Source organism: Amblyomma americanum, chromosome 7 (assembly GCF_052857255.1).
Source record: "Amblyomma americanum isolate KBUSLIRL-KWMA chromosome 7, ASM5285725v1, whole genome shotgun sequence".
NCBI classification, from domain to species: Eukaryota; Metazoa; Arthropoda; class Arachnida; order Ixodida; family Ixodidae; genus Amblyomma; species Amblyomma americanum.
Genome location: NC_135503.1, coordinates 23,964,465 through 23,991,741, shown reverse-complemented (window position 1 = coordinate 23,991,741; position 27,277 = coordinate 23,964,465). Strand labels below are relative to the sequence as shown.

Here is a 27,277-nt window from a genome sequence, read left to right as displayed (position 1 = left end):
GCTGCGCTAAAATGCAAAAAAATTGTAAATATGTAAAAGCCTCGCGGTTAAGATAGTGTGCGCTCCCGTATAACGCTTACTTACAGCGTGGACAGACAACTACCATCATCACGATCTCAGACATCCCTTCCACCCCCCACCCCACCCTTAAATCTGTGCTGTGACTCTAATAATACAATGCCTTTGCTTTGCACCTCATATGGCCATTCCACTTGCGCCTATATTTTGCCTTTGTTAGAAAGTAAGTGAATAAAAACCAAGCGGTTTGAATGACGGGTTAATCTGAGTGTTAGCAAGACACAGCCTTGTTCCCAGAAAGTGCTACATAAGCGCTAGACAGTTAAGTTTCACTTTTTAGTGAAAAAAAGTGAGGTAAATATGATTCTCTTAATGACATTACTTTAAGAGGTGGATAATGAATCAGTTGAGGCAGAAGCACAAGCAGACCTTTTGCGACGCGATGGGATTACAGCAAATATCGTAGTCTTTTGTTAAATAGGCGATCCTTCGCGTCCAGTAAATAAGCACGTTGCTCATTATGAGCACGAACGCGTGCCACCACCTAGCGAAATGAAGGGACGGAGTGTCACAAGAATAACACTTCATCACAGGCACCAGTGCCTGTCTCATACGCAACGGTATCTCTCATACCCTACCGCCTTTCAAACGCTTTACATGTCGTCATTGCTGGCATTATTGGTGCCGGTCAAGCTCAAACACCTCAAGCTTCGTTGTAGAAACGCCAAAGAAATCTGATCTGCACTAAGCTCTAAATGTAGATATTCTGATTCCGTGGCACGCGTTGGGGCTGCGGCCGCTCCTCAGAGATAGATGACCGGTCGCAAACACAAGGAAAATTAAAACTTTATCCAGACATTTAAAAACTTTAAAAAACGCGTTGCTGCCACAGTCGTGCGGTGCGGTGGAAAAAACGAGAGTGTCAAGAGTCACTTAACATGAAACGGCGGGAGGGAGCTTTTAAGAGGAAGAAAGCACGCAGGCGAGAGTGAAGGTGCACGGTGAGAAGGAAGAAACAGTGCGGAGAGAAATCCAGTGTTTGCAGATAGAGCCGGCGCCTGGGCGGGAAATTCGAACTGAACTCGGGACAGTACAGGAGCACTCACTACATGCGAAGGAGGCAAGAAAGTACCGTTGCCACGTCATAAGCTGGGAAAGCGCGGAAAATGCGGTACCTTTGTGATGCTCTAAAGCAAAAAAGCATGCAGATTGGGAAAAACGTACATTGAGATCCCATCGCGTTAGTGTTGGAATAGCTCTTTTTCAACAAAATTCATATCATCATACGACATACCAAAATCCTAAAAGGTCAGCGAACACAATAATTTACTCAGGCTTGGTTTCACGCCCAATCAAAACCAAGAAAAATAAATAGCCACAAAATAGACCCACACACGGCGAGAAACAGGAGCAGTACTACAATGACGGCAGGATAACTACACAAACTAATTTGGGCGGTGGACTAAAAACATAAGTGCTCTCCTTACCTTGCTGTTCCGTACGGTCATGCATGACTTAGGTATAGCCACAGTGAGTATCCATTTTAACGAGGCGTAAATGCAGTGAAAAAGTTTGTCCCCAGAAACATTCTCCATAGTTCGAGTCGTCCACATTAACGGGGGTCACATTAACGGGGCATCATCATATTTGAGGACCTGTTTTCGCTGGAATAATCACTACTTACCGCTTATCCTGAAAGGTAGCTGTTAGTTCTAAGCTGCATTTCAGTGCGGAGGACTCGCATTTCCTAACTCTATCAGCAGCCTGAAAGGCCTCTGAGGAATTTCGAACTCCTTTTTAGCATCGAATACTCCTCTGAGTATGGAATAAAATCGCTCAAGTTGAACTCCTGCTAGCCGTCACGATATTAAGTTCAGCTGCGCTCCGCAAGAAATGTGTGGCCTACCTGTCATACCTAAAAATAGGCGCCTTTCACCCACGATTTTTGTTGACGTTTCAAGACAAGTGCGTGCGGGAACAAAGCAAATGCGCGGAAAAAAGCCCACGTGAACCTTCAGCTACACATGGAAGCCAAAAAACGACTCTAACAACATTTGGACAGGATCTCAAACTCGCCGCTAACACCCAGTAAACAAAAGATGCGGCATGCTGGCACATAAATATATTTTCTAGAATTTGAAAATGCTGTTTATTCATAAATAGATAACAACAAAACAAGCAGACAACAGCGTTTCTACATGCAGCGTATACAGCTGACATCGTTTAGTGCTCGCCTCCGCTGATTTCTCCTGGGAACACTGAAGCCAAATTCTGCGGCCGTGACTCGGCGTCACGTGGGTAGGGCCCTTCGACAGCGAGCCTCGGGTCCCGAGCCATGTCTGGAGCGCGGCTTTCCCACGGCTCTCGTTTTCCTTCGCCTTTCGTTTCGTCCCAGGATGGTTCGGTGCTATGCGCTCAACACAGGGCGAGTCGCTCCCTATTTCTTGAAGCTGCCCAGGATGGCGCCATCAGCGCCGATGACCTTGTGGTGCACTGCTCCGACAGCAGCGACGGCCGGCGCGGCGGCGACGGTCAGGGCGGGGGCGGCGGCGTACGTGGCGCCTCCGTACACAGCGCCTCCCACCGGGTGGACGGTGTGGTGCTCGTGGTGGTGGAACTCGTGGTGGGGCGCGTGCACGTCGCCGAAGGCCGTGGGCAGGACGCGGTTTCCGATGTAAGGACCCCTCTGGACCACCGTGCGAGACGTGGGATAGCCGTAGCCGTAGCCGTAGCCTCCGAGGCCGGCCAGGCCGTAGCCGGTGCTCAGACCGTAACCAGCGCCGTAACCAGCGCCGTAGCCAAGTCCGTAGCCAGTGCCGTAGGTCGCGACTCCGCCTCCGAGACCGACGGTTGTGCCGTACCCGAGGCCGAGACCATAGCCGAGACCTTGTCCGTAGGCGAGGCCGAGGCCGCCACCGTATCCGAAGCCACCGAGCGTGTGTCCTCCATAAAGGGCAGCTCCACGGCTCACGACGGTCGTGGCAGCAGGGGCAGCGACGGTGACAGCAGGCGCGGCGGCCACAGACAGAGCCGGAGCGGCGGCGGCCACAGAGTAGGCCGGAGCTCCGTAGGCGCCGTAGGCCCCGTAGGTTCTGTAGGCTCCCAGGCTTCCGCCGTAGGCTCCCAGGCCTCCGTAGGCTGCCAGGCCTCCGTAGGCTCCCAGGCCTCCGTAAGCTCCGTAGGCCCCGCTGGCGTACGCTCCGTACGGCCTGGAGGCGACCACGTGGCTGGCGCCGAGGTTGTAGCCGTGCGCTCCAGTGGAGTGGACGGACACGACGTGTCCCGAGTCGTGGTCGTAGACGCCGGAGTCGTGGTCACGCGGCACGACGTCCGTGTTATGCCGGATGAAGGTTGAGTGGTGCGTCGAGCCGTCCGGGTGGGCGATGGAGTGCGAGAAACCCTCGGTGTGGGGGTGCAGGCCGCCGGCGTTGACGGCGCACCAGAACGCCAGCGAGTGCAGCAGCAGAAGCTGGAGCTGCAAGAGCGGACGGGGGCGCGCTTAGCAGCTTTTTCAGCTGTCGCTTTGACGCGTGTCTAGGTCAGCGGGACATATAACGGAGCCTCATTTTATTATTTTTTTTTGAGAAGGAGAGAAGTCTTTTGTGTATCTTGGCTTATGATCGTTAGACATCACAGTATGGCCGAGACCTGTTGCATTAAATTGAAGGTAAAGTTCTTCCCACAACAGCAATTGTTAGATTAGTGGACTAAAAAAATTGACACTTCTTTCGGGATACTGTGACGAAATACGTTTTGAGGCTCATTAATGGCCCCATTATAGAGGCCCTATAATGCTGACTGCCTGCTCCGGAAGCATGCGATTTTTGGCCTAATATCAACGGACAAGGAACTGAGTCGGCAAACTTCACCGACCCCGAAGATTAAGCGGGGCTTTCGCGAAACAGATTGCGGGGCCTGGATTTTGCGGTGCTGTCTTCCCCCACCTAGGGATCCTAACCGCCGTATCCCGGTCAGCAAACGCGATCCGGCGTGGCTTTCCCCAAGGGACGCCAACTTACTCCGTTGAATCCAGCCATGTCGAAGGGAGAGAAACACACGACGCAACCGCAGACGATGTTCGCTTCACTTGGGCAAAGGTCCCTGAGCCGGAAGCCGCGCTTTTATACCGGCACCTACTCGGCGAGGGAAAAGGCGACGGCGGGAAGGAAAAAGCGAAATGTGTCTCGGAAAGAGGAGCATCACGGGAACGCTATATCTCTCTTAATCTCGGATAATCCCCGGCGTGGAATTAAAGCGCCCACAAAGGACGCACCACAGCGCTCACAGCCTGCTGCCGCTTCTGCTGCTGCTCTGCACGCCCTTCACGTGCGGTGAACCGGGCAAGGGGAGGGAGACGCTGGCGGAGTTTCCCGCGCGAGCGAGTGAAGCGGGCGGATGCATAGATAGAGAGCACGACTCACTGCAGGGTCACGCGGCGTGCTAGCTACTACACTCTACCGCGCAACGCCCGTCTCTCTGCCTTTCCGCCGATGGCATCCGTAACTACGCCGAACCCCCCCCCCCCCCCCCCCCCCATCCACTTCACTCTCTCTGTATCCATCCCTCGTGTCTTGAGAACGATAACGGATATGCCTTCGCGTTTGCCGTCGCCGAAACAATCCTATAGGCGAGCACTTCTTTCTCGCGCACCCGTCGTTCTTGGCTCGAATTTGTTGTTTTTCCAACCGAAGGCCTTTTCTCTTTGTTTTTCTTTTCGCTCGCTCTAAGCAACAAGAGACGTTTAGCCGATGAGTATGCGTATATATATCGCACGCGGAGCGACGTTGCTGAGTTTGTAATCGACAAGGTCGAGCCATCCTTCCTCCAGAAAAGCTGTCGGTAGTTCTCGTTCTTACTTAGCAGGTGGTTTTGCTCCCGTATGCCGAGCATCCGGTTGGTCTTAAATTCTTTTCCATCGCCTTTCCTATCAGCAAGCGGAGGGGGAAAAAAAAGGCTGGGAATAACGTTGCTGCGTTTTTCTGTTTGTTTGTTTCGTAAGCGTGACATGTTGCGGCGGGGGAACAAGCATGGATGTCAGTTTACACGGCCACTCGACGATAGGTAATCGGTTTAATCAGGTCAGTTTCGTGACCCGTGACGATAGCGGGAGGAGATTTCCGATGAGCTTTTGCACACGCGACGATGGCGTTTGTTTCTCTTGCGGTTGTGTCGGGAGGATTAGTGCGATGGGAACGTGAAAAAAAGTCCGACTGTCGACGTCACTTTGCCGGTGCCCACGTTCGGGCGCATTCGTGCGCTGCAGTAATTTGTTTCCAAGGCGGAGAGCTCTCCTTAAGCCTTTTTTCTTTCTTTTCGCCGCATTTCTTCCATTCCAGCGTGCGTGTGGAGTGAAGTAGGGCGCGTTGAGCAATGGGCGCGGAGGGCTGCTGGAATCAGAAGTTGCCTGGCCTTGGCCCTTGAGTTGAGGTTATCGAGAACAAACGCTTTTTATGTTTGTTTGGTCGCATTCTCGCGACTGTAATAACGTCGCATACTTGTGGTATTCTAACCACCTGGACACCTGTTGCTGTGATTGAGCACCCTATATTGCCGCTCATCCTTCGGAGCAAAGCCCTAAGTCCAGGAACGCACTTGGCTAGATTGTTTCTGTTGGTGTTCTTGGGTCATCCCTAACATGGAACACTTGGCGTTCAGCCCTCTCAGCTACGCCGACAATGAAAGAAAAGAATGATAGCATCTTGGCTTTCATAGTGACAGCACCATAACTGACTGAAGATCCACGACCATAATCGTGTATTTAAACGTTGGAATGATTGAAACTTTAAAAGTTTTAAAGTTTGGCTTGCATGGCGTCAGCTCACGAAAGAACGAAAACCCAAATGAGGGGATGAGGTGTTGTCCTTTGACCTCTCACTTGTGTTACAGTTCTTTTCACAGCTGACGCCAAGCAAACTATATACCAGCCGGCTCAGATTCGGTCAGTCTTTCAGTGTCTTTAAAGCTTACTTATCAGAGAACACCATCGTACAGAACTACGACCGCAGGAACCAAACGAAATTGGTTGCAACAAATTGTAGGCTAAAAAAATCTCTAAGGATAACAACAAAAATAACACTGCCATTTGAACTAAGAAGACTTTTACGTGGTAGCCGTTGGGAACTGTTTTTAAATAAATAAAACTAAATACACAGATGTTATTTTCTAAAATGCTTGCAACAAACACCGATAGAAATAAATAAAAACGAGGTTGAATTAAGCACATAAAATTTTAACTGCTTAAGAAAGACATGAAGCCTGCGTGAGAGCTTAACGTTGTAATCAAGATCATTCCATAAATAATTTCTCAATGTTTTACTAACGTTATTATAGTTGACATGCACCTCGACGAAAGCAAATGCAGGAAACGAAATTTGCGGAGCTTCCGAAATCATAGTTGAAGAGAATCGTCCTGAGACGTAACACGGGTCCCAGCCATCACAAGCCAGTCACTTAGCAGCCATTACAGAACTTTTACCCGTAAAAGCACAGTGAGCAGCCATGACGGAAGATGTAGAGGAGGACTGTAGAATAATATCGGCCGCCTGAGGTTTCTTGACGGGCATCTAAGTCTCAAGGCCCGCACATTTAATGCTTTATCTAAGACATTGAAGTGGATTGGGGTGAGGTAACGAGGTGCCTTCCGGAAGTTGGCTAAAGATTCCAGACACGCAGATCTCGCGAATGGCCACTACGCAGCGTGCGTATGATCTATGGACCTGATACGCTTGTTTTACAGAGCAATCTGTGAGCACTCTTCCTCAAAACAATGGGGCGGAGAATGCCGGCGTGACGATGCGAGAGAAGACGGTGAGTAAAAAAAAGTTTAAGAAACTGAAGACCCCCCCCCCAATCCACCCCCGTTTTATTTTTGCCGGAGATAGCGAATTTTCGAAAAAGCGAAAAAAAAAAAGTTTTCCGCCAAACTTGTGGTGTCACGTGTGCGTACTAAAGCCCGAATACTGTTGTTCTGTACCGACCGGATGGACTTTCGGGTTTAAAATAACACACTGATAAATGTTTTCTATTTTGTAGAATTCGATTTTAACCGAAAAAAGTCAGTATCTGTCAGATGTGTGCCTAGCTTGCTGGTTATTCACTACTGGTTACAAGAAGTCAGAAGAGAGACTCAACAAAGAGTGAAAGCCAGAAACGTGATGAGACAACGGTATTGTTGGATTAAGCAGTGCAGAGGTAAGTTCTGAAGCATAGCTTCGCTGCTTTAGACGCTCTACTACCCTGTTAAGCTTCGTCTACTAGCATAGCGCCTTCTGCTCAGAGACTATCATCAACTTCTTTTTAAGAGTCTTTACGTGGTCAAGGAGTTTTCGCACGACATGTAAGGTCAGTTCAAGCGTAACGAGCCGCCGTAAACTCGAAACTATGAACAAGCGTCACGAAAAAGTGCTTTTTTCCGACTTCCGCGACAGTTGAGCGGTGCTTCCATCACTTCCGCCATCATGCAGACTATACGTGATCGGAGTCCCTCTTGCTCCTATTTGATTTCGGCAGCAGCCACTTTTTAAGTCGTTCCAATCCAAAACTATGTTCTTATGAAGTTTTGCTGCTCTCACAGCTCCTTCCTTGGCTGCAGACGTGAGCGATGTGTCGCACGCAACGAATACACTCGAATAGATGAAGCTACAAGGACATGAAGGCGACTTGACAGAAATGCCTGGTTCCACTTGCCTAAGCGAGGCAAATGTATATGCATGTTTCTCTACTCTTATTTTGGGTTGTTTTTTTTTCTGGTTTATTTGGGCTTTTGCGCAAACCACGGTTTTGAAAATAAACTCCTATTTACATTTTTGGTTCATGGCCCGCCCACTTATTAGGGTATGCAGCGCGAAACAATGAGGACGAACAAAATGCAGACAGGACTGGCGCTGAGCAAGCAAGATGCCGCCACAACCTGCGGGAACTTGATCGCGGTTGCCACATGCTGGGCAAGGGCTCTCTCTTTCTGCATCAAAAGAAGAGTCATCCCTTTCGAAGTCCGTAACATGTTTGGCACGATGGAATGCACCCGCCGCGGTGGCTCAGTGGTTAGGGCGCTCGGCTACTGATCCGGAGTTCCCGGGTGTTCGAACCCGACCGCGGCGGCTGCGTTTTTATGGAGGAAAAACGCTAAGGCTCCTGTGTGCCGTGCGATGTCAGTGCACGTTAAAGATCCCCAAGTGGTCGAAATTATTCCGGAGCCCTCCACTACGACACCTCTCTCTTCCCTTCTTCTTTCACTCCTTCCTTTATCCCTTCCCTTACGGCGTGGTTCAGGTGTCCAACGATAATATGAGACAGATACTGCGCATTTTCTTTCCCGAAAAACCAATTATTAATATTATCATGATGGAATGTCCTGGGGCCGTGCTCGACGTATCTGCAAGATACTGAAGTCGGAGCTCTGGAGGCAAGTGCGTATTTTGCAAGACAGGCTTATAGCGCACGTGCTGGCGAGGCCAGATTTGTCTGGACTGTGCCTCCAGCACGAAGACTACAAGAAGTTTGGAAGGCCAGCAACGACTTAATTCTTCTCACACCGTTCCCGACTGGGCCTACCAGTCAGGACGAACGAAATGCCGCCATCATTGGCCGAATTCATAGTTCCCGGTGACGCGTGTGATTCGGGGGGATGACATTAAGATCCTACAGAAACTACCAAAATTTCGCTTCAAGCCTGCATTAAACAACTACTAGCTCCTTGCTATGGTGACACAGGCAGCAAAGCGAGTACAGGAACAAGAAAAGATGCGTGCTATAGCAGACGGCTAAGCCTCCCGCCATGACAGTAGCCAAGCACCTCAAAGAAGGGAACCTTTTGGCATTGCAGGCCAACAAAGAAATTTTTATCCTCTCTTACCGAAAGTGAAAGCAGAGAGCCACAGAAGCGCTGGAAAAGAATTTCAGAAGAGTCAAGTTCACCCGCCGCGGTGGCTTAGTAGTTAGGGTTGGCGGCTAATGATCCGGAGTTCCCGGGTTCAAACCCGACCGCTGCGGCTGTGTTTTTACGGAGGCAAAACGCTAAGGCCCCCGTGTGCTGTGCGATGTCAGTGCACGTTGAAGATCCCCAGGTGGTCGAAATTATTCCGGAGCCCTCCACTACGGCACCTATTCTTCCTTTCTTCTTTCACTCCCTCCTTTATTCCTTCCCTTACGGCACGGTTCATGCGTCCAACGACATATGAGTCACATACGGCGCCATTTCCCTTCCCTCAAAGACAATTATTATTATTATTATTATTATTATTATTATTATTATTATTATTATTATTATTATTATTATTATTATTATTATTATTATTATTATTATTATTATTATTATTATTCTGAGGTGCTTCCATCTTGCCAACACAAGGAGACGAGACGAGAAGGCAGAAAGCGCCTTTTTAGAAGTTTCCTTCACGGGCAAGACCTACAAGCCCGACTGCCCTTTGAGGACTGCTGTCTCGGAGAAAGGCACTTGGCAAGCTGAAGTCGGTGCCTCTTTGCAGGTCTCTTGAACAACCCCATTGTGGAAGACCAGCTCCTCGTAAGGAGTTCTTCGGAATGAATACTCCAACTGAAGGAAAATATCACCGATGCAACTATCGGCTTCACCATCGACCTAGAAGATCTGTTTTACTCCGTCTACCATATCAGCGCCTGTCCTGTATGCGTTGTTGTTCATCCGCATCGTTTGGCGTTGCATCCACTAATCATGCAACCAGACCAACAAGCCTAAACCACAACTCCCGCTCACTCAACTTCCTCGCTGTTACTTTTTGAAGCGAAAGCTTCACTACGCTAGGTTTTCAAGAAGGCAGCGTCAGTGCAGTTACGTGACAGATGTCACGTGACCTACTGACGTCACCCCAATTTGCCCACCGAAGCAGGTGGCAACTGCCCCGTCGGACTGCCCCATCGGCAATGTGTGCCATGCAAAGGAAGCTTCTGCTTCTCACCAGCGTTAACCAAATCTTAAACCACAGCTAATTTTTTTTTACGGCCACAGTATTCTATATTATCACATCTGTATTGCAACCACTGCTCTAAACACGGCCATTTCTGCATTAATTACTTGCACGTAAGCTACCCTTGCAAACAGAAAAACCAGGACAAACTATATGCGACTTTAGAGCCTACAAGGGTGCCACACATGTCATCGAAAAAAAAAAAAACAATTCTTCCACAGAAAACGTTATTGGCAGAAAAAGAAAACGAAAATTACGTTCTGAAATAAACAGTGAAGAAAGATCGCCGAATTTTCAAGAATTAAAAACCGTAACGTCTGACCCCTATCTATGATGACGAAAAGTAGACAGGACAAAAACGAAGCGGTCACCCAAACAGCTACCCCTATCTGTACCTCAACCCTTTGATATGCCATTTTTGCATCCATCAAAATGAATTATTTTTTTCGCCTAAATTGTACATTGAAGCCTTAGGAAGGACAAGTTCGTATTTTTGCAGCGCAAAATACTAGCGGTTAATGATTCGCATGGATGTGCAGAATTTCGTACAAAGTGTCATACTTTATGAATATAGGAACATCGAAATGTCACGACTTATCATGTGAACACTCGAAGGATCGTGGAAATAATTTCTATTTTGAAGATGTACATTACGCTTGAAATCACGAAAGAAACAAGATGTTGCTTCTGGTGGCAAATTATGTTTGCACAAAAATGGCGGACGATCTGCTACTTTGCTCCCTGTCTTGAGAAATATTATTTACAGTGATCGCTATATGGCATAAAGAGAACATTATTTGCGACATGAAATACCCGAAATTCATCCGAAACAAAGAAAGCACTGCTAGGTGCAGCCCACTCCCAGACAAAGCCGCGGATTCGCTTTGGAAACAAATGTGTACATAGCGTATCAAAGGGTGAATGGGGAGCTGAGGAGTCCGTCCAATATTTGTTGTCCAATATTTGTCCAATATTCCCAATATGTGTTCTTCTAATATTTGTTTTTACAATATCCAGTGTTCCACCACCCAATATTTGTTCTTCGTGGCTATGCTGGTGTTTTGTCCAGCAGCAGAAGACAAACTATCGGTGCTGCTGGAAGAAATAGGAAAACCTGTGGAATGAACACTGAAAAAGAAGTTCCACCACAAGGCTGTTTATTGGGCTAGTTGGTTTCTCATACGGACGAAAATGTAAGCGCACAAGAAGACGAGGACAGGAGAGAGACACAGGACACAGAACGCAGGACATAGGACACAGCGCTAACTGCAACTGAATTTTACTGACGACACGGAAAAGCGTATTTTTGAAAATTACTTAGTCTTTCATGACACCCCTGGTATAACATATACCAGGTGTGTCATGGAAGACATTAAGTAATTTTCAAGAATAGGCTTTTTTTGGGATAAAAAAGGCTTCGAGCAGTAGGACTTCAATGAAAGCGGTGTTTGTAGTCCGGCTATTAAACAACAAGACAATTGCTTTGTGAGGTAAAGGGAGGTTCTTGCACACGCAAAGCAACGGGAAAAGGTGTCGGCCTCTGGTTGCAGCTTGGGTTTTAGTAGCGCAGACACGTCATAAAAGGCGGCACTGCAATCAGAGCTGTAGGTTGTGTAGATGAAAGGAAGCACTCGATCATCGTGGACATCTGTTCCGCCATCACCAGCAGCTACGTTAAGTCTACCGCCGGAGGAAGGCCTCTGCAATTACATCCAATTCGCCCTGTTCCATGCCAGATGAGGCTAGCCTTTCCTAGCAAAGTTAATAATTTAATGTCCCCGCCTGGCTCGCTTCCACTTTGTTTCCCTTTCGTCGCTGTCCAGTCTTTCATCCTAAAAGAGCACATGTTATATTTTCTGTACGTTGAAAAGTCCTGCAAGGTCTGTTTTTTTAACTAGGTGAATGATAGATAGATAGATAGATAGATAGATAGATAGATAGATAGATAGATAGATAGATAGATAGATAGATAGATAGATAGATAGATAGATAGATAGATAGATAGATAGATAGATAGATAGACAGACAGACAGGCAGACAGACAGACAGACAGACAGACAGACAGACAGACAGACAGACAGACAGACAGACAGATAGATAGATAGATAGATAGATAGATAGATAGATAGATAGATAGATAGATAGATAGATAGATAGATAGATAGATAGATAGATAGATAGATAGATAGATAGATAGATAGATAGATAGATAGATAGATAGATAGATAGATAGATAGATAGATAGATAGATAGATAGATAGATAGATAGATAGATAGATAGATAGATAGATAGATAGATAGAGAGATTAAACGCTTTTATGTCAGCTCAATATTAAAAACTGAGCAGATAAGGAGCTTGTCTGCAGGCAGACAGGCGCCGTTGGGTTGACACTAGCCAGGAATGCCAGAAGTATGCTTAGGTTGTCAAGAAACGGCGGGCCAACAGACGACAGTTTAAAAAAGTAGCGAACATTGAAGGAACAACGAAATAAACAATTCATCCCCACCACCACCGCTGCCACTTTCTTCATCAAAAGACAGTACAGCGCCCACTGCACAGCAAGCGACGTCAATGCACACTTATTTAATTATAGTCCTTTACAAACAACATCAGGAACGGACCACAGCGCATCTCGTCCTAGCTAGTTCGAGTACATGGCAGAAATAGATGCTCGTCGCTGGCTCATTGAAGTCCTTATCGGTGTCGCAAGATCACTTTCCTCTCGTAGTTGAACTCAAAGTCGTACCCGAAGCCAAACTCACAATAGTGACGTGGCCTTCGTCCGAAGGTCGTAAAGTGCGCCCTTTTTGGCACGTCTCTTAATGTCTGCCTCTCTGTCGGATGTGAATGAGAATTTTTCATCACGTACTCTGCAGGCGGACGAGAGGCGAATTTCTAACAGGTTTAACAATGGTCAGGCGACGGTCGCGCTTAACCTCAGTCGTGGGTTTTTGACTATCGCCTGTTATCAGATTAACCTAAAAAAAAACATGATCCCTGACAAAAGTATCCTTCCTCCTTTTCCAACTCCGAAAAGAAAAGTTATTTTTTTATTTTCAAAGATAAAGGCCTGCTTCTAGACCTGTGTTAAAACAAAGTGAATCAGCTTCTGATCACTGCCGGGTAAAAAAAAATGTTGACATTTCTATTATCATTTTCTCTTCTATGCCATTCGAACGTCCTTTCGTGCCTTCAAACATTCAAGCGTGTCTGCAGAAATAATCACCACCTATTTCAGCAGCCTCGAGTATATTTGCAATGGCTTCCTCAGCAATAATGCAGTTGCCTCCAAGCGTACCAAAACAGATAATGCAAAGTAAGCAAGGGAGCAGGGCGCCTCAGGGTGCTTGCCAACGTTTCGACAAGAGGACTGGTCTTCGTCTGAGCAAAGCATTCATCATCGGCGGTTATTAAATAGGGCCCTCACTCCGAGGAGGAATCTCCGGTGTAGTGGAGGAGGGTGTGATGTAGGAAGGGTGTTAGTATGCTGATCGGGATCTTGAAAATCTTGTCCAAGCAAGATGGCTGCTAAAGAAGGTTCACCGGTTGACCTGCATAACTGTGATGAGATACTCCAGCTCAGTAGAAAGTAATCCGGGAGTGGGAAGGGTGGATGGATAGCAAACGTGAGCATCAAATCTACAAGAGATGGAAAACACCAGCAGGCATTCCTAATCCACGCATTTGAAACCTTAAAAACAGCAATGATCAACGTTTTCAAAGGAAACTTTGAATCTCACAGGTATATTTCGGCACTGCTGTAAGGCTCTAAAAAGGACGTGCGCCTGGTCAGAGTGAAAATAACACGCACACACGCACGCACGCACGCACGCACGCACGCACGCACGCACGCACGCACACACACACACACACACACACACACACACACACACACACACACACACACACACACACACACACACACACACACGCACGCACGCACGCACGCACGCACACACACACACACATACACACGCACACGCGCACACACACACACACACACACACACACACACACACACACACACACACACACACACACACACACACACACACGCACGCACGCGCACACACACACACACGCACACGCACGCACGCACACACGCGCGCGCACACACACACACACACACACACACACGCACACACGCACGCACGCACGCACGCACGCACGCACGCACACACACACACACACACACACACACACACACACACACACACACACACACACACACACACACACACACACACACACACACACACACACACACACACACACACACACACACACACACACACACACACACACACACACATTACACCGGTCTCCCCAGTGCTTCTTATCGCCTCGTCATTGTTTCTCTATCGTAAAAGTAGAGGGTACAAACTTTACCTTGTCCTGGGGGTCGTAGGATTCTCACGCTTAAAATTAAAATGCTTGGAAAAATGAGCGCAGCATCCCCGTTTAAAACACTTTAGCCATGACGCTCTTTGTCTAAGCTGCCCTTGCGCATTTGCAATCAAATCATTATTTTCATAATTGCCCCTCCCGCTCTCTTTATCCTCACCTCCATGTGTCAGATAGGCTCCCCGCATTCTCTCTCTCTCTCTCTAAGCAGCACGCGAACAAAGCCAGTACAGTGCGCTTTTATTCGCGGCGTAACCTCCTGCGAGCCGGTGTGAGGGGAAGAGGTTTCGCACTGGCTTGGAAGACGCCGCTTTCCGATCCCCCGGGGTCGCTTTCCACCGCTCGAAACCGGCCGGGCCTCGGAGAAACACCGTTCCAGCGCGGATAAGCCTTCCGAGCGAGAGGCCTACGGCGCGACCAAGTTTCACGCCAAGAGCGTTCTTGAGAAACACCGCGCGCGCCGATAGCATCGCGGCGCGCACCCTCCTCGCATGCACCGTTCCCGCGGCTTCCTCGGTGGCGCGTCTTTAATGGAAAGCTGCGATATGGAACGCCGTTTCCGATGCGTGTGTACGCTGAGCCCCGCGGCCGCCGTCGACATTGAGCTCGCTTTTCGAGCGTCGCGCGGTTACCCGCAGCGCCTCTGAACGCATCCGCGCCCGCAACCATTTTCGATGCGCGACGCACGGTCAGGGGGTCTCTCTGTCGAAAAGCATGCGGTTATTTTTCATGCTCCAGTGGGAGACCTTGGCCTGACGAGGGGAAAGCCGGGCTACGCCCACTACGTCTCTGTTACGGACGTATTACAGAGGCGAATCGGGAGGAGTTCGTTGCGAGCACGTGGGTGATAAAATGAAGAAAAAACAAATGACGAGAAAGGCTCGACTGCATATATGCTACAGCAAGGCCGACTGCTTCCTCAGCCGCATGCTGAAAGCAAGCTACTGACAAATGACCTAAATTTTTAGCCAGATGCTCAAAAGACTTTCCTGGCCATTGGGGTCTTAGTTTTACGCACATCACTGACAGCATCGGAGCCAACCTCAAACTTAGTTGGTGTACCAGTGCCGAGCGTGAAGCTATAAACCACGTCTAGCAACCTAGTTTCTAGAAAGCAACCTAGATAGGGAATCGAAATCAAAAGTCAGAAACAAAGGTGATATATGCAAATGTTGCCACCGCCACAGCATAGCAGATATTTGCTACGTCAGCTAACAGTGCAAATAAGGCGGTTGGTGAAGCGACAATTGCAAAGAAACTGACGCAAACACACACAGAACTTGTAACGGAAGCTGCGACAAATGTGAAATGTAGATTTATCGCATTCCACTCTTAAGGCGACTTAATTAAGAGTCCCAATAGTTATTTGTATGCCTAACTAAAACATTTCGTTTCCACAGCCTTCTGTTATTTAAATAGTTTTTTTACAAGACTTTTCCTAGCCTCGAAGTTTAGGCCTGCAATTGACATTTGGCTGATTAATTGATTGGCTGAGACACGTCCTTTATTAAAAACACATTGCACGTGCTCACGTGTACATTGCTCGAGCCATCTGTGCGGGCATGTGGCTCCACCGTTATCACGGCGGCCGAGGCAAGGCGCCTATTTGGTCGAAGCCGACTGCCGTAAAGCTCGGGCTTTCTGCTCCTCCTGCATAGGCGGAACAGGCGCGCCTCCTTCTCGCAGCGTTCCTCACGTTTACCACGGGGGTGCTGAAGGGCCTTGCTGTGTCGATTCTTCGCGACTAATTTGAAGGCTGAGGGATCCAACGCGCAGGTGTGTGTACATGCTAAGGTGGTGAGTGCATTCGGCGCGGATGCTACCTTTTATAATGCTGGTCGCGCTTTGCTGTTGGCCCACTCATTGCCTTCGAAGCCTGCGTGTGCAGCCACCCAGGAAATCGTCGCAGTAACATTTAGTTTGAGTTCACTTCTTGGCACGTCACTAATAAATCACCGACGATGGTGGGGTATGTTGACGGGCTTGCTTTCTTTACGTCGATGTTGTTCTGAACGTTGTTGTTGACCTCTTCTTCCTCTAACTAACACGCGGATGATGTAGCATGCAAGATGGCATGGTATGCGGGTTTAACGTCCGAAAGTTGCAGAGAAGCTCTGAAAATCGTCGCACTGATGGGCTCTGGATTTATTTCGACCACATCGGGCTCTTTAACGTGCACTGACATCGCTAGCACACGGGCAATTTTTTTTTCATTTTCTTCTCTATCAAAACGCAGACGAAAAGCATACAAACGCTACAGCGACTAAGCCACTGCGGTAGGTGCAACAGTGTGCAAGTGTCCCTGCTTTCTCCCTGAACGAACAGAAAGTAGGAACTCTGTAGACAATGATGTGTTATCATTCAAGAAGATGGCATATGTACAGGACCTTGCAAACTTTTATTTCTTCTGGAATAAGATGAGCGAAACACAATTCACGGAGGGAGTCGGGCTGCTTGCCTTCTTCAGTGTTCATCCCACAGCTGGCCAAAGCAGACGGTTCCAATGGGAGGAACGTTAACTTCCGCCACCTGGACTCTGCCCGTCTGAAAAGAGTACAAGGATTACATAGCTGCAGAAGCCTCACTGCCCGCCGAAGGTCGGTGGACTCGTCCAACACGTTCATTCCTGACGACATACGATTGCGATCAGCAGTTAAATGCGGCGCCTACTATCTGGCAAGCTATCAAGACTCGCCTTTGGCAGATCCCGATGTAAACATTGAGGCACACGGAAGAGCTCCGATTGATAGTGGTGATCTTTGGCAGCGACGGAGGTGGCATGGCTTTAGCAATTCCAGCTGCCTTAATTTTTTCGTCGGCTGCCAGCACTTAAGGAAGCGTCAAACCTACTTAGCGATGTTAAAGAGCCATTAAGTCGAGGGATTCATCCACGGACAACAGAGCGTGACGTCAGTTGTGACGACAATGCTCCGCAGCGTTTTCTCTCGCCTTGACCACAAAAATTCGGAATAGTTTCTAATACAAGCCAGCCTACTAGACAAGTCTCGCTCAGCGTATCATGTTTCGCTTCTATCCGTGCGAACATTATGCAGCATAAAACCTACTGTCCCCCGAAAAGCTAAGCTTTTGCATCGGTCAAGCGAGTCTATAACCGTCTAGCATTTCATTTCATTTATTTTACACTTAGGGTTCTCACACTACAGATGGTTTTGGGGGAGGGAGATTACTGCGTTATTTGTTTGGAAGACACTCAATAAAGAGTTTTGGGGGGAATCAGTGGACACGCAGAAGACGACAGCACACAAGGCTTGAACGTGTGCCTTCAGACAACCACGCCCTGACAAAACGCACCGACGGCAGCAGAAAAATGCCTTCTGTCTGCGTGCCAGTAAAGCTGTGGGGATCGCCTTCACAAGCCATTGTCACGTATGCTGATATCTTTCTGGATTCGTCCCGTATTCAGTTCACGCAAACCCGAGCTCCTACACGCTTTCCGTGAGAGAACTATGCCCGAGGAGGAACCGCACTCACCTGCACGACCAGTCTCCCACTCGGCGGCAGGTGTCTCCGGGGCAGTTCTCACTTGCCCACAAAATGCAGGGCCGGGGCGGCCACAGGGTGCGACTGGGCTAGGGCGTGGTACGAGTACGAGTAGGCTGGTACGGCTGCAGGTACGGCACCAGGTACGGCAGCGGCCGCCACCACGGGAGCCGCCGGGTGGGCCGCCACCAGGGGGTGGCCGACTAGGTGGGCGGGAGGGTGGTGAAACAGCACGGGCGCTGCGGCCAGCACAGGAGCGTGAAATGCGGCTGGCAACACACTGGCGTCGCAAACAGCGGCGACAAGGGCAAGGGCGAGCACCACCTGGGAGAGGGAGAGATAGAGAGAGGCGGGTCCTAGCGAAGCCGCGCGAGACAAGTGACGAGATCGACCTCTAGGAACGTGCAAGTGGTTATCCCTCGTCCATTGCAGCTTTGCTTTACGATATGGTGAATACTGGGACGTTGGGAAATTCGCTGCCTTTGCAGGCACGCAGTGGTCCGTGACCATCGTACGATGGCTTGTGGCTTTTCCTACAGGGCGGTGACTTGATGCGAGTTCGAGCACTAGACATCGACGGATGGGGATTAGGGTGGACACAGCACTCGAGTGGCTGCGAGGTTAGGTCTGCATCGTTTCATGGCACCTGCCTGGAACGATCCTGCCCTGTCAGGTGATTGTCTTAGCGCGTGGAGGGTACCAAAATTTTTTAGCTTTCATCCCGACACGAAGAAAACTGCTGGTATTCTGCTGAGCACTGGTGTTCGGGTCAGAGATCTCAGGGAATAAAACACGAGGCCGCGCATTTTCTCACCTGACGCATTGGGCTCTCGGTCAAAAGGAAACTATGTACAGTGCGAGGGGCGTGCACAGTTTTTAAGAGCGTTAGCTCTTACTCATCACGTTTCGAGATTTCGTGGGGTCTGCTACCACCCTCAGATCACAGCGCCATCTGTGGCAGCAAATAGAAAACAGCATATCTCGCATGCAAACTTGTAGCGCCATCTAGAATAGCCTCGTAGAAACAACCATCTGCCGCGTGCCAATGATGACGTCTCGGTGCAATATGGTGGATAGGGGTAGAACTATGTGAGAATGACAGCACGGGACGAAATGGCGAATTAGTTTCGGTTCCTCGAATCCAAGATGGCGGCCATTAAAATTGGTTGTGCCCTCTCATCCCTTCCCTCCCTCACCCCCAAAATATATTCTACAAAGGGAGGAAAACTGTTCAGTTACGGGACCGCTTTACGTGTGTACTGCTGCTGCTGATAGGAAGAAAGAAAAGGGAAGTGCACGGGCCTGCCTACTGGCTCAAGCCGAGCCACGCTCACTGCCACGTGCTGAAAGTAAAAGAGTTGATGGATAGGAGAGCAAAGATAGAAAGAAAAGGCGCGTGCGCTAATATGCCCCGGGCCGATTCCGGAGGCAGTGCAATACTGAACCGACCTGTGCCAGAGTGCTTCAAGCCAAGCACACCGCCATATTCCAAAAGTAAGATTAATGTGATTAGAAAAAAATTTATTTACATATGTACACATGCCAAGGTTACCGGATACATTTGACATTCACAAGTTGACATGACGCTCAGCATGTAAGGCGAGCCAATTAGAGTGCCAAAACATCTTTGAATAACTAACAGGAATTTCTTGTGAGCGATTTAAAGCGGCGTGGCATGATTATTAACAGTGAGTGATACCGGAAAAATCTGACACGGAAAAAAAAGGGGGGGGAATAAAGAAGACCCTAGCGCCAGTTTGGTCTAAAGACCAGAACAAGACGTTCATTGTTAACAGAAATGAATGGGCATGACCACTGCCGGAGAAACTCTTCCTCTCCCAAGAAAAAGAGCTCCTCTGACAAGAAACTGATCAGCTCCCTTCTAAGACGGCCAAGTATTGGCCACACAGCTCGGCGTCGAAAGCCACCAGCGACCGCGGTGCATCGATTGCGCCATAAACTAAAAAGACCTGCAACAATTAACAGGCGAGCAAAACGGCCGCTGGGGAAGCGGCCGCGGGAGACAAAGCTCGAAATGCCCTGCCCACGGAATCCCGCATGAACGGCGCGCCAAAAGACACGTGCTACCATGCAGGTGACTGTAGCATGGCGATTAGATTCCGGAAGCGGGCAATTCGGACAGGTACTGGAGCGTAAAACGCCCCACCGCTCCAGCCGATCACAAGTAGGCAACACTGCCCAACCAAGTTTCCACACAAAGTCACGTAGATGGTCTGGGAGAGGCGTCGATGTTATGCGCGCCCATTGAACGCGGCGCATCGGTGAGCGGCGAGCCGCCGGCACAACAGGCAACAACAGCGAGCCCATAATATTCACGACACGGTCTGTAAGGATGTTGACGTCAGGTGCTACTGCGCTTGCATGCCTGAAAAAGGCCACTGCCGTAGTATATATAGCGGTAGGCTTCTCTGATTGAGGACCATGATTAACTGGGGCCGAGGGATCCAAAAAGCGCAAGGAAGGGCCCAAAAAGTACCGCGCCAGGGTTCGCGCCGGAGACGCGTCCCCCAGCAGGATACGCAACATGCACTTCAATGCTAACAGTGAGGACGTGATGGTCAACGTTGGGAAGGCAAAACCACCTCTCTCACGTGGTTGTCCAAGAACAGCACGAGGCACAAGCTCGGTTCCGCCTGACCAAAAAAAAGAAAAAACTGTAGTCTGCACCCGCCTTATGACGCGCAGGGGTGGTTTAACAATGTGGCAAAGGTACCAAAAGGCACCCAGCACGACTGACTGAACCAGGTAGCGCCTCTCAAGCAGAGGAAGGTCAAAGGTCTGTGCCCTCTGCACACGAGCTGTAATACCCTCTACGACCGAAGACCACATACCATCCCATACTCCAGCACAGTCGTAGGTCACTCCTAAAATGCGCATCTGCTCACACCACTGCAAAGGTATTGTACTCGTTATACGTCTCTGAGGTGACCCTACAAAAAAGTAATGACTCTTGGAATAATTAAGAGCAGCCCCCGACAAGGAGGCGTACTCTCGAAAAACGTTTAAAACTTCGAGCAGGCTGCGTTCATCAGCTAAGTATAGCGTGATGTCATCTGCATAAGCAGTGACGCGTACACTCTCACTGCCTGGCAATGCCAGACCGCTAATGAGAGAATGGTGATTGACTGCCAAAAGGAAAGGCTCTAATGCTAAGACAAACAAAAGAGGGGAGAGCGGACAACCTTGACGGACGCCGCGGCCAACATCAAATGCGGTACTTTCCCAGCCATCGAGGAACAGAGTGCTTGAAATATCTCTGTACATCTCTTTAATAAGTAGCACTAAAGAAGGTGGGAAACCGAAAGCATCCAGTGTACCGTAAATATACTCATGCTCTAGAAAGTCGAATGCCTTCTCTTGATCTAGAGAAACAAGAAGACCCTGTGCGCGCCGCCGTATAGTATACTCTAGGATATCTCTCGTTACAGAAGATAAACTATGGATTTCACGGCCCGGAATGGAGCAAACCTGGTGGCAGGAAATGAGGGACGGGAGAAGAGCCCGTAAACGGCGGACGAGTAATTTTGCTAATACTTTATAATCTGTATTTAGTAAGGTAATAGGGCGCCAATCTGCCGGACATGTCGAGAAAGAAGACTTTTTAGGGATCAGAACGATGCGGCCTCTTTTAAATGAATTAGGAAGGACATGTTGGGTCCTAGGACCCGCAACAGATATTAAATCAGGTATCCGAAACACATTTGTTCCGCTATATATACCCCGACAAGGGGCCCCCATCTGGGGACAGTTGTGTACCGAATTTGGTAGGCAAATAAAACCCAATGGGTTGTGGTATAGAAATAAAACCACAATTAAATAATAGGTAAACATTGTGTACATGCACTTAATAATTGAAGCGTTACCATATCGCGCCGAAAGCCGAATTCTAGGCCCACCTTGACCCCCCAAACGAAGCAAGTTCCGTTTGGGACGTATCTTGAGGTGGTGCAACTGGACAACGGGCGCGTTCCTCTTCGCTTTCTTCGTCTGGTAAACCAAACAGCTAGCGCTCGTTACTTCAACGTCTTCCAGACGGTGGCGGCCTTTTTAGACTGCGGCACCTGTCGGTGCATATGTGGTGCAGTTTCATCACCAGAACACTCACGACCTCTCCTACACCGGCGTCATTGCTGGCTTCAAGGCAATCCACAAGAAATTGCAGCGCAGCGCAGCGGGCTCGCTGAACCATTGCTTCCCTTACCATCAAACTGTCTCGTGCGCGTAATTCATACTTTCCTGAGGAGGAATACATGTTTGACGCAAATTACCGACGCCATGACGTCCCATCTATGTCTCTGCCATACAAGAATGAACCATGACTTGTCTATGCCCCACAAGAAGGCATTTTAGCGTTTTTGCGACCAAACGTTGAGCTGGGGAAAATGCTTGAGGTAATCTTCATTATTCCCAGCCGAGGCACTTGAACGATAAATGGTATTCGCAGTTACCTCCAGTTGTCCAGGCCTAGCCTCAGCCATTCCCGGCTGCTTTATCCATACATGTTTCCGAATGTTTCTACTGCACCTGACTCTCATCCGCAATTGGCAGTGCTCCCCTTGCATATGAGAGGCCACTGGTTGTCTCTTTACGCATTTTATATGATGTGCCGGAGTCCACGTTTTTGTCCGAATTTAGGTACCTGGCTTTTGGTTTGTATATATACATATGTAAATATATTTACAAATTGGTGTATAGCTTAACAGCGGTGGCGTCTAGTCACGTGTTAACGCAATAAAATCAATCGAATGTGAGGAAAACAATATAGATGTCACCTCTGGAGCTGTTTAGCCTGCTTCTCGACATAGCCACGAATGAAACCACACCTGCAGCTCACGTGCCCGCACGTGGCACACCTGTCCCTGCACTCCACTCACGTAACGCTGCCCGATATCGTCACGAAGAGCGACTGCGCATATTTTCACCGCTTCAACAACGATAGACAAACATCGCCGTCGTGTGCCCTGCCTTCATGCCAGCCCATGGCTGCCCCTGATTTCGCGACAAGAAAAGGAACGCCGCAGGCATCAATCGGTGCAAACTGCCGAAGGCACACACGCGTGCATACACACAGGAATGCAACCTTAGCGTTCGACCGATTGCATTCCCCTTGTACGCAGTTATGTTCCCACTTGTTCGCGAGGGCCGCGGAAAAGTAAAAAATAAAATAAAGCCCGGGCGGCGCGTATAATAGGGGAAAAAAACTAGGCTAGCGGAAGAAGAAAAAAGTGGCTTTCTATACCCCTCCTATAAAAATCTTTCTGGGAATCCACTCACGTGGCATAAGGTGCCCCGTACTAAAGCTCGCCATGCAGAAGGACGAATAACGCATCACGATAAGAGAAGGTGAACATATTATCTCGGGAAAAAAAGTAGCCTCGTACTTCTTCTCAATCTGTCCTGTGTTTCGATGCAGAACGCCCCATTTGTGCGCGCACTTCGGCCGTATATCGTACTTTGGTATCTTAGCAAGCGGCATCTCCGAGCTCGCATCGAACTCAGCGAGCAGGAGCACGGAGAGATTAGAGAGGCGCGCTCGGCGGATCGCCGAAAAGCAGCCCCGCTTGATTTACCGCGTCTCCCAAGGCAAAAGTAGACGGTAGCGCCGATCGAGTGCTTTCCGAACTGGGGAATTTGCGAGAGAAACAAGCAGCTGCTTGATTCCCCTACACGATGCTCCTCCTGTCTATACGTTGTCGACTCGGCACTTGTCGCCTAGATGGCAGCGCGTTAAGCCGTGTTAGCGTGGTTACGGAGCCAGCTAAACCGACGAGCAGCATAAATCGAGTTAGATTAACCGATGCGTAGACCTCTCAGGTAGGCTAGGTGACAAATCAGACGGGGATTAGCTTAAGCGAGCTGCTTATGTCGATGCGCGCTCGAAGTGGGCTCCATCGGTTATTGTAACGGGTTCCGTTACACGAACAGGCAACGCGTGCGCTGAGCTGGATGCTCAGTGCGCGCTCTTGTCGACGGAATATCTCCGCACACGGAAGGCTTAGAGGCTCTCGACGACATTAATTGGAGGCTTTTCTTGCAAGGCATCATAACGCATGTTTTGCATAACGCGTGGAGTGCGTCCAGCATCTCTTTTTCTACAAGATCCCCTTTCCTTGCAAGCAGTGCATGACCCTTTCCTGATAAAGAAACCTGAGCAAGTCTCAATGTACCTCGAAGAACAATGCCCGGAAGTCAGCAGCTTAAGATCTGCTTGTCTGAGACTTGCCGCAACTTTGCTGCAGTTGACGAGAGGCTTCTTGATAGGTGCCTTCCTTAGAATGTCAACGCCCTCGCTCACACATCTGTCAGCTCCTTCGGGGTGTGTGCTATTGCAGCGCTTTTTGTCCCTAGAGAAAGTAGGACTTGAGTAAGCTCGAACTTGTCGAGATGAGGATCGACGCATAAGTGATTTTGGCATACTATTGTGCTATACGTGGACAGGAGCTCTGTCCGCTAAAGGTTTTGTTTGAAAATACATTCTTCCGTTCGTTTTATTTTCAACCGACGGAGCTGTCTTTGCGTTTAGCCGCAAAATTTTCAGAGCGATCGTTGTACATCCATTTCAATGACCGTGAGCTATAAAAAGATGAAATCTCTCCACAACGTGAGACCAGTAAGTATAAGCGCAATTTATACTTGCGTATATCGAATGCGGTGGCTAGTCTTTCGCAACGCACATATATATTATAACCCGAATTGGCTAGTAAATCATTCAAATCCATCAAAGTGAGAATGAAAAAGAGACGTTTTTTTTTTTTTTTTACAACGAGAAGCAGACCTAAATCTAGGCAGAAATTACACTGCCTACAGGTAGTCGTCTTGACTCTGTTGCGAACCTACTTGCATTGTTACAGCAGCGTTTTATAACTATAACTCCTCGGAGCCGCATCCGTTGGCTGAGAATGGTAGACACGCTTGCATATTTTAGTAGAAAAAATTAATTCCGTGCGCAGCAACCGCCTGTGACGTATTTGCTCTTTCACCGGTCGCTACGCATTCGCATTTCAAACAAAATAGAGAAAGTTCTGTATCACAGGGGTAGCTCTATGAAGGACTTACACTGGCTTACACTGCAAGCAGGAATAGCACTAGAGCGCCTCAGGCGGAACGGGAGAAGGTTCAACCACAATTATTTTCACATCTTGAACGAACCGTAAGTTAACAACAGAAGTTGCACTAAATGCCAACAATTGCCTTTGAGTGATTAATCTGTCCATAAAAAAGGCTGCAATATTAATTATTAAGAGGCGAACAAAGCTTATCTCACAATACTCACAACCTTCATGATGAGTGTGGAGAAAATGCGGACTGGACTAGCTCGAAGAGACTGCGGACACTCGCGGTGGGATGGCCGCGCAGAAACGCTTTCTGACGCATTCCTCGCAGCCCACGGTTCGCTTATATACGAACGCCTCACGAGGATAAGGAGAAAAAGGAAGGAAATTGGAAAGACACTGCCTAGCGAAGGGTGTGAAGCGAAGGGGAGAGTGACCACCGATGGTGCACGGCGGGATGCACGTTCACCGAAAATTCACTCGCAGGATCGTTGAAGCGTGGTGATCGCGCCAACGAGGAAGCGTGCAGTGGTGCGCATGAGTCGCCGCTAGTGTGCGCATGTGGGTCGGCCTTCTTCGTCTCACGACGCGACGCGCCTGACGACATGAATCAGGCATGAGACGCGATGCCCGTTGATCAACGCCACGCCGTGGTTCGGGCTCTAAAAATAAGACTCTCCAAGCAAGCGGGGTGCTTGGAGGAGGGTGGTGCTGTCGGCACAAGAGCCGAAGTTCCCGGTGTCGTGTATGTTTACGCCGTTGTGCGCGCCGTTAAATAATCCACGCACAGTTCAGCCGGCGTGACATGCGGACATTCCTGAATTCGAGAGCTTCGTTTCTGGCTCTCGTGAGCGCCTGCAGCGCCACGACTCGCCGCTCCAGAGAGAAGCAAACGCTGGAGCAATCAATAGGGACAATGTAGGATTCACAACACAACTATAACTGCGCACAACAGGGCACTGCACGACAGGACACAACTGTATGAAACGCACCGCACCGCACACCGCACTCCGCACCCCACACACTACACACTACACAACACACAACACACACTACACACTACACAACACACACCACACACCACCACACCACACACCACCACACCACCACACCACCACACACCACACGCCACACATCACAGCACCACACAACTCCACTCCACACCACATCACACCACACACACAAGAGGCGTCCGTGTGCTGCTCGAAGTCAGGGCACATTACAGAATCCCAGGTCGTCCAGATTAACCCGTAGCCCTTCCCTAAAGCGCCTCTCATAGCCAATATATCGGTTCGGAGCGTTAAACCTCACAATTTATTAAAGCACAACCCTATACTCTAGAATACAGAGCACTGAAAACAGTAACAAAACACGTCACAGCACAAGATGTGCTAGCTCGAAGAGGAATGAGATTGGGGCGCATCATCAGCCTTACTACACCCACTGCAGGGCAAAGGCCTCTTTCCCATGTCTCTCCAATTAACCCTATCCTTTGCCATCTGCATCCACCCTTTGCCTGCGAACTTTTTAATCTCATCCGCCCACCTAACATTCTGCCGCCCCCTGCTACGCTTACTTTCTTCTGGAATCCACTCCGTGACCCTTAAGGACCACCGGTTATCTTGCATTCGCATTACATGCCCTGCCCAAGCCCATTTCTTTCTCTTGATTTCGACTAGGATGTCATTAACCGGCGTTTGTTCCCTCACCCGCTCTGCCCGCTTCCGGTCTCTTAACGGTACACCTATCATTTTTCTTTCCATGGCTCGCTGCGTTGTCCTTAACTTAAGCTGAACCCTTTTCGTTAGCCTCCACGTTTCTGCCCCTTAGGTGAGTACCGGTAAGATGAAGCTGTTGTACACTTTTAAATATCATTCATTCATTCATTCATTCATTCATTCATTCATTCATTCATTCATTCATTCATTCATTCATTCATTCATTCATTCATTCATTCAAGCTCATTCATTCTAATTCAATTTTTTTCTTTTACAAGAATAGAAGTCTTAGCAGTGTTGTGCATAGCTTTTTAATAATGAATGTTTAAATTGTTTGGGCTGCACTGGATCTTTCTTGCTTTTGTATTTCGTGCAATAACATATATAACAGTGGTAATTTTAGTTCTACATTTTATTTTTCGCCATGATGATCGATTTGTTACATCGAATGTAACGCATTTCTATGTATAGTACGTACCTTTGTTATTACTGAAAATTTACATGTGTTGCTGCTTGTTTATTTGTAATTTAGTTAATATTAATTTATAGAGGGTCCCGTTACAGTCTCCTGACTCTGGGACTCTCGCCTGTATGCTCAAGTTTTTGTATTCATCCAAC

The 27,277-nt window shown here is 48.7% G+C and overlaps 1 protein-coding gene and 1 long non-coding RNA gene across 3 annotated transcripts; both read right to left on the bottom strand.

The window, feature by feature from the left end:
* Positions 1–2,143: 2,143 nt before the first annotated feature.
* Positions 2,144–4,195, bottom strand: LOC144098691 (uncharacterized). The gene is made up of 2 exons (XM_077631507.1): positions 4,038–4,195; positions 2,144–3,493 (listed from the first exon to the last, which is right to left on the bottom strand). Exons 1-2 carry the CDS (start codon positions 4,053–4,055, stop codon positions 2,456–2,458), a joined length of 1,056 nt encoding a protein of 351 aa, XP_077487633.1. The 5' UTR covers positions 4,056–4,195; the 3' UTR covers positions 2,144–2,455.
* Positions 4,196–16,777: 12,582 nt separating this feature from the next.
* On the bottom strand, positions 16,778–25,289 carry LOC144097005 (uncharacterized). Of its 2 annotated transcripts, none has more exons than XR_013306885.1 (3): positions 25,163–25,289; positions 17,860–18,192; positions 16,778–16,911 (listed from the first exon to the last, which is right to left on the bottom strand). It is a non-coding gene; the product is annotated as an uncharacterized LOC144097005 (long non-coding RNA). The 2 variants fall into 2 exon arrangements; XR_013306886.1 differs by having other exon boundaries at positions 25,166–25,248.
* Positions 25,290–27,277: the final 1,988 nt, after the last annotated feature.